Source organism: Colletotrichum navitas, assembly GCF_030913465.1.
Source record: "Colletotrichum navitas strain CBS 125086 chromosome Unknown LY79scaffold_124, whole genome shotgun sequence".
Classification (NCBI taxonomy): domain Eukaryota; kingdom Fungi; phylum Ascomycota; class Sordariomycetes; order Glomerellales; family Glomerellaceae; genus Colletotrichum; species Colletotrichum navitas.
In genome coordinates this window covers 81,894-90,812 of record NW_026850670.1, presented here as the reverse complement: position 1 = coordinate 90,812, position 8,919 = coordinate 81,894, and the positions used below count along the sequence as shown (strand labels likewise).

The following is an 8,919-nucleotide window of genomic DNA, read 5'->3' as shown; positions in this document are numbered from 1 at the left end:
TACATCCTATTCGTCCCATCTCATCCCGCACTTGTTTGCCCTCTGCTTCCCCAACTCCCCCCATCCTATCCGGCCTTACCCCAAATTCTCCATCACTCCTCCCCCAATCCCCAGGCCTCGGCACGGCACCCTAATGGGACAATGCTCGGTGCTACTTGATGCGCTAACTGCCTCCAGATCCCTCTAGACGCATCGTTCTTCTCTGGTGTCCGTTGTGGATCTGGACACCCACCCCGTCTCTGCGACACTCTGACCAACCGCCTCGAGGCAATCGTGGGGTCTCCAAGTAACCCAGCATCTCCAGCTTTCTGCTGCTGGTATCCAATCACCTTGTGCCTCTATCAAGACCTGTACTTGCTCGTCTGATTCCTGGGAACTCTCGGGGCTCTGCGCTCTATCCTCATGTCGCACCATCCGCTGGCTACTCTAGGTCGCCTCGTAGCACCTGTCTGCCTGCCTTGGTCTGCGCTGCTGTTAATGAATTCCGACAACGGCCCCCAGTCTTCAAACTGACCGCGCGTCTGTTGTTGTCTGGGTGGGGTGTCTTCGAGCCATCCTGGTCAGGCATCCGTACCTGGTGCTTACCCTTGTCTTTGACGGCCGTGATATCGGCCCGTCTTTGATGACGGCCCCATTCAACCATACCCGAAAGCGCGACTCATCGTTCCATGCCCTCGGCTTTCCGCCGAGTTTGGGATTGGTGTCGATTTCCCCAGCGTTCGCCCACGCCCCCGTGATTGTCTCTAGTTCTCCTCTTTGTTCTTCCCCATGGGCAGCTGGTTAAAACCACCGCGTTTTCGCCGACTGCATGATCTGTGACGCATCGTCTCGTTTCCACTTTTACGAACAAGCGTACAGACCGTCAAACCAGTGACCCGACAGGCTGTCACCGCGCAGCCCGTCACTCCACGGGGTCTCCGGACACGGGCACGAAGCTGGTCTCCGCTCGGATGGATGCATTGGTCGTCTTTGCAGTGTCATCCTCACCCAATCTCCACTGTGGAGAGGTCATCAGTAAACACCCCCTGTCATCCGTGGTGGACCACTCCAATAACAAAATAAAGAGTAGACACCCGAACTCTTTGCTAAAGCTAATGGACCTCCACACCATATCTTCATCACGTGGTGGTGTCTTGCCTCGGACCGGACTCCAGGTTCGCCTGCCGTCTCTCACTTTCAGCGCATCAACCCCCAGCGAACAAGCCATCCATACCCAGGTCATTCAGGGTTCCCGAGCGCCGTCCCATATTTTGGTGTTGGCTGATTCTCATGGCATCCTGCACCATCGTAGGCAGTGGTGTAGTCTGCTTAGGTCCGAGCCCCGCGACCCGTGTCCGGCCACGCCGCCAACGGACCTCGGAGCTCGGAGTCGTCACTGTGTTGTCACCAAATTTCTCGCTAACCAAGCTGGTAAGTAAACCTGATCCATATGGACTGATGTTGACTCGATGATGGCCAACTCCGGATTCGGTTCTCAGAAGTCTCTAACCATTTGACTCCGATGCGGATGTGATTTCCATTGTCGCCTCCAATACATCCCGACCGTTGACTATCCGATGCGCAACCAGTCATGCCGTCCGCTTGCGGGGTCGAGGTTTCTCTTTGCCTCGTTGACCGGCTCGACAACTGAGACAGCGTCGATCTGGGGAAACCGCCATCAAACCGCTGCCATGCGCCAAGACGATTTGCCCGGTTCGACAGTGGACCAGAGCAAACAAGCTACTGAGGATCGTGCCAACCCGGCCCGGTAGTGGCTTGTCACCTGCCAACTGGAAACGAACGATCAGCCACCCGACTCTCGTCCCAGCCATCAATGGCCGTGTCCCCGGGACGTCGGTAATTTTCTGCATTCAAGGCGCGCGACGCGATTCATTGAGTCGACATCTGCCGGTCGCACAGGCCTCTGGTCCAACAAGTTTGGCTCCGTGATATTGCCTCCAAGTTGATTGTTGAAATGCAGGCCGCATAACCACCCAATTAGAAGAGGGACAAGAGGTAGTTGCGCGCCAGTGTGCGCATGACCAGGCCTCAAACAAACTCCTCGCATTTATACGCAAACATTCATTGCCCAGACGCTTGTCTATCAGTAGTCACGCGCTTCTCAGTTCGCTTGTGTTTTAGAGTGCGGGGTCGTCAATGTCCGGCCGTAGGGCAAATTCTCCTTGAACTTTTGAGACAGAAAAAGTCCCGTTTCTGTGGGGAGATTCTCGCTCTACACATACGCGCACACACACGGTGACATGCCAACCCCATGACAGGTCCTTGATTGAGTTTCTTGGTTTTACAAATGCGGACATTTCGATTGTCTGATATACGCCAGATCAGCGCCAAGTTCATCAATGACCATTTGCAGTGTCTAGAGGTTAATGGGGGCGAATGGGCCCGAGGTTTTGAATTAGCCCAGTCGCAGCTTAAGTTGCGACTCTGTCGTCCTTTGCCTTAACTTCAACCTGCTTGGCATATAGTCTCTTATGTCAGTACTATATTATGTACCATGGATAGAAGTAGAGAAGTGTATTTCCGAGACTTGGCCGCGAATAGAGGACGTTACTTTCAACTTCATGACAAAAAGCCGTGTTGGATGAGAAAGCATCGCAGTTCGGAAGGCCGAAAAGCTATGAGGAATTATGGAACATTTTCCCAGTCTTAATCATCAAACATAAGATGTAGAAAAAAAATATAAGCCATAACTTGCGTACCCGGTGTCTTCAGGCCGTTGGGCAACGGGGAGCTGACGCCTCTGTTGCAAACATGGGGATGGCCTGGCTCGGTATAGTTTCCTGAATCAACGTGAGACGCGGCGTGCTCCCTTCCAAAGTGCCGCACTGAGGCTCGTGACCTTCGGCGGGAGCTTTCGGGAGGTCTTGTCTGCCAAAGCGCAAGGCTGGCCAGCTGGAGAACATGTCGTGCTGCGGTGGCACACGACCGCTTGTGACACTAGGGGACGGGCAAGCTTATTCGGACGGCTTTTGGGTGAAGAACCTCTGTCAACAATCGCACATTGCGCCGACTCCGATTGATTTGCTATTTTGTTGAGTCCGTCTGCTAACGTCACTAGAAAGCAGGCCCAACCAGGTCAGCTCATCGGGTTAGATTGTTTAGTTATGCTTAGTTATGCGAAGCGCATAGACTAAATGAATAGCAACCGTCGAGCCGACCGTAGCCGTGACAACATCACAATGGATGGTGCCGTTTCGATGAGAGCTTATACTATTGTGCCGGTAGATACAGGAGCTTTCAAGAATTCTTGAAGCCAGAGACTGGATGGGCGGCGCTGAGTAAGTACAAGGAGATAGGCGGTCTAGGATGAACCCTCCACCACATGTTTTCCGCGACATCACCTGCGCAATGATCAAAGCCGCTCGGAGATTTCCTCGTCATGCAACGATTGAATGCAAAAGCTAAGTGGACGACACCGGCGACGGGTCGCATTTGCGAGATGTCTTGGAAACGTCACCTTTGCCCAATTTCGACGACGTTTCTCCACTTGCAGGGATGCTTCATTTTTTCTTCCTTGTTATTTTTCCACCTTCTTCTTTTTGCAAACTTCGCCTCGCGGTCCTTCGTGACTATCGAAGAGTATTTACCGTCTAAAATGCTTCCAGTTGTAGGCGTACCCTTTTGGAGTTTCTGAAGAGCACGATTCGGGTTGCACCCAGCCTCCGGGACAAGGCGCGGCAAGGGCATGGAACTAAAGGTACGGAAGGCCGCCCATGAGCGCGCCGAAGAAGAGCTCCAAAGGCTACTGAGGAGGCTCCTGTTCCTGTCGAGGGTGGGGCCGGGTACGTGACGAGCGGCCGTTGCCCTCCGTTTCCTCAGCTTGCCCTTGCTGGTCCGGTAGGACCGCCTTCAGATCTTTTAGGCATTTATCTCCTTCGAAGACCAGTCCTGGCCTATGGCCATGCTGCCGAATTGCTAGCATATATGTACTATACATGATACATCTAGGTAAAGCCTCAGCGACTGGGGGGTGCAGAAGTGGTCCTTGGTTCCATTGATCAGTCCCGGAACAGGATATTAGTCCTTTCCCAAGATCGCGGCGACCCTCCGGAAATAAGTCGGTCAGGGAACAGGCAGGCGATATTTTCCCCTCCGCCTATATTTAGTCGCCCGGCCATCCCGTGAACTTCGTATTATGGCTAATCTTACAGTCCACAAGTTACGATCACGGGCCGTAGATCGTCGACGCACGAGCTCGATACGCCAAGTTGATCATATCTGGTGGCAGGTGAGCGAGTTCGAACGGCCCCCTAATCCTTATTGAGAAGTGATCCGTGGCTTAGAGCAACGCATTCCCTCAGTTTCTGGGAAGATGGGCTATTGCCCCGGCCTTCAGGCTGATGGTCGCGGGCCTCGCATAAGTGGCGTAGGAGCTTCATGGGGTCTCTGATCGACTTAGTGTAGGCCATTAGCCATTCACGTCTAGCTCGGCGCTTCTTTATCCCTTAGGCAGTGGTTTCTGGGTGGTGTTTGGCGATAGTTAAGAAGCTTTGGCCAGCTTGATATAGAACTGTGGTTGCTCTGCGTTATCGGGTATTCTATACTGTATTAAGGTATTGAGATATGGCACAGGTCAGAGGTATTACGTATCAGGGTTTTACGTACCACCATTCATGGGGGTTTAGAGTGAGTATATCCATCAATAGAACTGTGGAAGACTCAGGGCCACGTCGAAGTGGAAAGCCAAAATGCCACGAGTTCTTGAATGGGTAGCAATTTCTTGGGCCAGACACACAATATGGTACAGGCGGCCATCATATCTTCCTACTGTATTATAAAATATAACTACCTGATGTGGATGAACAGCACTTACAGTCGCCATGTAACTCTGGACTTTGTTCGAAAGTTGGCTTGCTCTATCTAAAAAGCCCCCCATCCCTGTCTGTTTAATCCATGCTTGGCCCCAGCATTCCAAGTTTCATGCTGTAAACAAGTAGGAGGGATTATAACGTGGGTTCTAGGAATAGCACTTACACAGGTGTTTTGGAGAACGGGAGTCACCGTCATTAGACATGATGTACTAGCAAAACATATACATTTGCATAATTATGTCACCAGAAGAAATCTCGACAAATGGTAATTACAGTACATTAAGACGGCGCCCAGCCATGTTGGATGCCGGATTAAGTTTTGAATCGAATGATGCCCCATGAAGCACCATAGAACCAAACAAGCCATGTAGACAACACAAAGGAGACGGCTTACGCGGCGAGTGCGAAACCACCTGTTCGCTTCTGGAACAGGCCCTCTGGATCGACGGAAGCCCGAACACTTTCGGCAAACTGCTTCTTCTCGGGCTTCAACCTTCCCCAGTAGTCCTGCCGGAAGTACCCGTCATTCATGAACAACGGTCTGTAGACATCAGGGAGCGTGCCGTCCGCGATGAACCCATCCACCCGCGACTTCATCCCGCTGTATAGGTCGACCATCGTCTCATCGATCGCGTTGTTGTCTCTCTGGAGGAGATAAGAGTAGTCAAACTCGAAGATTATTCTATCAACGTCGTCATCCAGGTCCAGAAGGTCGCCGCCGTTCTCCCTGGCGACACGGGCCAAAGACTTCGGGATTGGCTGGAAGGCGATGGAGGCAACTACACCGGCCACGCCCGGCCTCGCGGCCGACGTGTTATACCAGTGGTCGTAGTACGAGCGCATGACCTTGGCCCCGGCGGCAGCGGGAGGCAGCGGCGTCGTTTCCGTGGCGATAGTGTACACACTGCCTCTGAGGACGAAGAGGTTGTTGGCCTTGAGGTAATCTGCGTACGACCTCGTCTTGCAGCTGTTGATCGCTGGCTTGGCATTGAGGAACGCGTCAAAGGTTCCGCTCGGAGGCTCCGGCCCGTCGTAGAATAGGAAAAGAACCCAGAGGTTGACGCCGTTGAGGAGAGTCAACTCCGAGGTGGCGATGATAGCAGCTTTGGGATCGGTGTAGTTCTCGGTGAAATCCCGAATGGCTGTCAGGATCTCGTCCGTCTTGTCACCGTTCGAGAAAATTAGGTTGCCGCCCCATATCTATTTGCTCTGGTCAGTAATCACGGAATTTTGCCGAACAGCACGATGAGCGCTTACCTGGCCGATAGGATGGGCTCGCAAAACATAGTTCGTAACGATGCCGAATGCATTGCCACCACCTTTGATGGCAGCGAGCAGGTCCGGATTCGAGGTATTGGACGCTGTGACGATCGTTCCATTGGCTAGCACCATTTCAACCGAGACTATGTTGTTCGCTGCCCAACCGTACTGGGTACTGAGAAAGCTGAGGCCGCCTAGACAACACCGTAAAGTCAGCTCACTTCCGATTCGAACCGGTTTGGAGCCTTTGCGAGACTTACCTCCAAGTAGATAACCCCCCACGCCTACGTTTCCCATGCGGCCACCCACAACGGTGACGCCGGTTCCGTCAAGGGCAGTGTGGACATCCTCCCATCTGTTTCCTGGCCCGACACTGACCGTATTGGTAGAATTGTCGTATACTACTTGGTTCAGCTTCTTGGTTGAGATCAAAGGGCCGTCTTTGACACTGGCGTAATAGTTGTTCGGGTTATGGCCGCCGGACTTCACCGCAAACTGCTCGTCGCTGTCTTGTAGTGTCTTGACTATTGAAGAAACCTCTTCCGCGCTCTTGGGGTAGAAGATGCAGCCCGGTTTGAGACTGCCGGCAGCAGTTGACCTACTCACTGTTCAGAAGAGTCGATAGTACTGAGATTGGATCCTTACTTACCAGTAGTCCAACTGTTCCAGGGAATATTCAATCCCAAACCGCTCGTGATGCTCAATGTTGGTAGATGCAGAAACCTGGTTGCATGTTGCTGATTTTGACTGGACGCAAGCCAGAAGGCTTAGCAACACGCATGCTGAAAGAGTGTGACGAATGAGCAAAGTCATGCTGGGTAACGAGTGTGGGTAACGAGTGTGTGACTGCAAGCTCACTTCATAGACGAGCGCAAACAGAAGGCCGGATTTCACGACTGTTAAATCATATTCCGATCACAGGCTTTCAGAGACGTTCAGATAAACGAGGCGTAGTCTGATAAGGTCCAGAGCGTAAAGGAGGGAAGACATGCTTAGGCGCGGCAGGGATATGCCTGTCAATACCCTGCAGGGTCCAGTGCTTATTATAATATAACATTGGAAGAAAAGTCACGATAGCGGGTCCGTGGTTCGACTCCATATTGGCTCAAATGCCACAGCCCCTTCGACGATTGGGAAAGGCAAAGATCCTCTCCCAGTTATCGCCTATTGCGACTCGCCAGAGGGGCACAAATTTAACAGTCTGCTAGACGATCAGGGAGTCTGGCAACATAACGATCTACTAGAAAACCGGTTTCATCCTTGGGAAGATTATTTTGCTAGGATCTGTACCACTTTCAACGCCAGTCACTGTATTGGAAATCAGAATTTTGCACACGTTCTGGCTTAGGAAGAGGGTGGATTGGGCAGTAGGAAATCAGTTAGAGGTTTGGCAGCCAGTGATCCAGCGGAGTTATGCATGCGTGACATTAACGGAGCAATCGACGGCAAGGGATAATAACCCGGGCAGGACACCTGGGCATTCACATAACTAAAAGTTGTAGCTCCTTCTCAAACAGGCGATTCCAGTTTCTATCGCGATGGTACTACTACTACATAGTTGGTATAGGCCATGGTCGCGGTAGTGCAATAGCGGCTCCGCTTCTGCAACCAAGCTATGAGCCAACATCTCTGCGAGCCATAGTGTGCTCCCTTATCCATTAAAACCAGATGTGGCTCAATTCAGGCGTTAGCCAAAGTGCCCAACAATAAACATAAGGCCTGGCTGGGTCAAGGGGTCAAAGCACACAGGCACGGTGGGCCTGGGGCACCTAAATCTCGGCGATTTTTTTGCGGGCAGGTTAAGCGCATTAGTCCTGCGAGAAGCTAAAAAGCCGTGGGATTGTTACGTGACGACAATATAGGTCGAGGTTGCACAGGGGTTATACGTCCATCACATTCACACCTTCCGACTTGGCTACGAAGTGGGAGCCTAAACAGGAATTTCGTCTGTAAACCGGCAAGCCACATATGCTATACTACACTTCAGTATACACCGTTGCTCCATTGTTGTGTTCCTGTCTTTGGACATTCATATGTCTCCGGCTGCTGTCATGCTAAGGCATATCACGAGGAAGTGATTATCTTTTGAGTGATCAGAATGACCCCCTGTCCATACTAGCTTGAATTAGGATTAGCGGGTAAGGAAGGTATGTGGGTCTAGGTCGTACTAAGCTGGTTCGGATAATGAGTATGGTATTCGTCCGAGCAGGTCCCGACTGCGTGGACTCCTTAATCTCAAGTTGAACCGCAGTTGATGAGACCTTGAGCGGCGGAAACCCTGGGCAAAGATGCATGATCAAACTTGGCAGCGCACTACACAATGTCACTATGGCAGTTGTTTTTGAATCTATCGTTCTTGAAGCACATACAATGGGGGGGCGGGCCTGTGAGAATCGCATTATGGCGATACCGAAGTTCCTCTTCAGGTTTCCTTATCTCCCGGTGTAGCGCGGTCAAGTAGTTGCCGTATACGGATCGCTTGCCGAGGCCAAGGACCAATAGAATGTGGTATGTTATCCCAATTATCCACTGTAGACTCTTCAATTTTGGTACCTGACTGCATGAAATTCGGTTGACGTACATTGTGGGGTTGCATTGCACGCGCACATGCTTGACTTATCTGGTCCAAGCTGCTGAGGACGCTACCGCGATTGCCCTCCGAGTCAGATATTGAGGTTCCGAGGTATGTATGAACCCGCCTGTGATCGGAGTTGGGACGGACGAGAGCACCCCGATCCTGCATTGATTGATAATGAGAGATTAAGCATGCCCCAACAACCGCTCGCAATATATGGCAATATCTAATCCACGCACAGTATAATAATATAACGACTAAGTGCTATATGAG

General features: G+C 51.7%; 2 protein-coding genes across 2 annotated transcripts; one reads left to right on the top strand and one right to left on the bottom strand.

The window, feature by feature from the left end:
• Positions 1-867: 867 nt before the first annotated feature.
• Positions 868-1,493, top strand: LY79DRAFT_70132 (uncharacterized protein). The gene has a single exon (XM_060564923.1). It carries the CDS (start codon positions 951-953, stop codon positions 1,416-1,418), a length of 468 nt encoding a protein of 155 aa, XP_060407964.1. The 5' UTR covers positions 868-950; the 3' UTR covers positions 1,419-1,493.
• Positions 1,494-4,480: 2,987 nt separating this feature from the next.
• LY79DRAFT_679440 (FAD binding domain-containing protein) lies at positions 4,481-6,975 on the bottom strand (the record flags this gene model as incomplete). The annotated part of the gene is made up of 7 exons (XM_060564520.1): positions 6,721-6,975; positions 6,332-6,669; positions 6,069-6,265; positions 5,206-6,011; positions 4,975-5,020; positions 4,814-4,860; positions 4,481-4,538 (listed from the first exon to the last, which is right to left on the bottom strand). The coding sequence occupies exons 1-7, from the start codon at positions 6,882-6,884 to the stop codon at positions 4,481-4,483; spliced, it is 1,656 nt and encodes a 551-aa protein (XP_060407963.1). The 5' UTR covers positions 6,885-6,975.
• Positions 6,976-8,919: the final 1,944 nt, after the last annotated feature.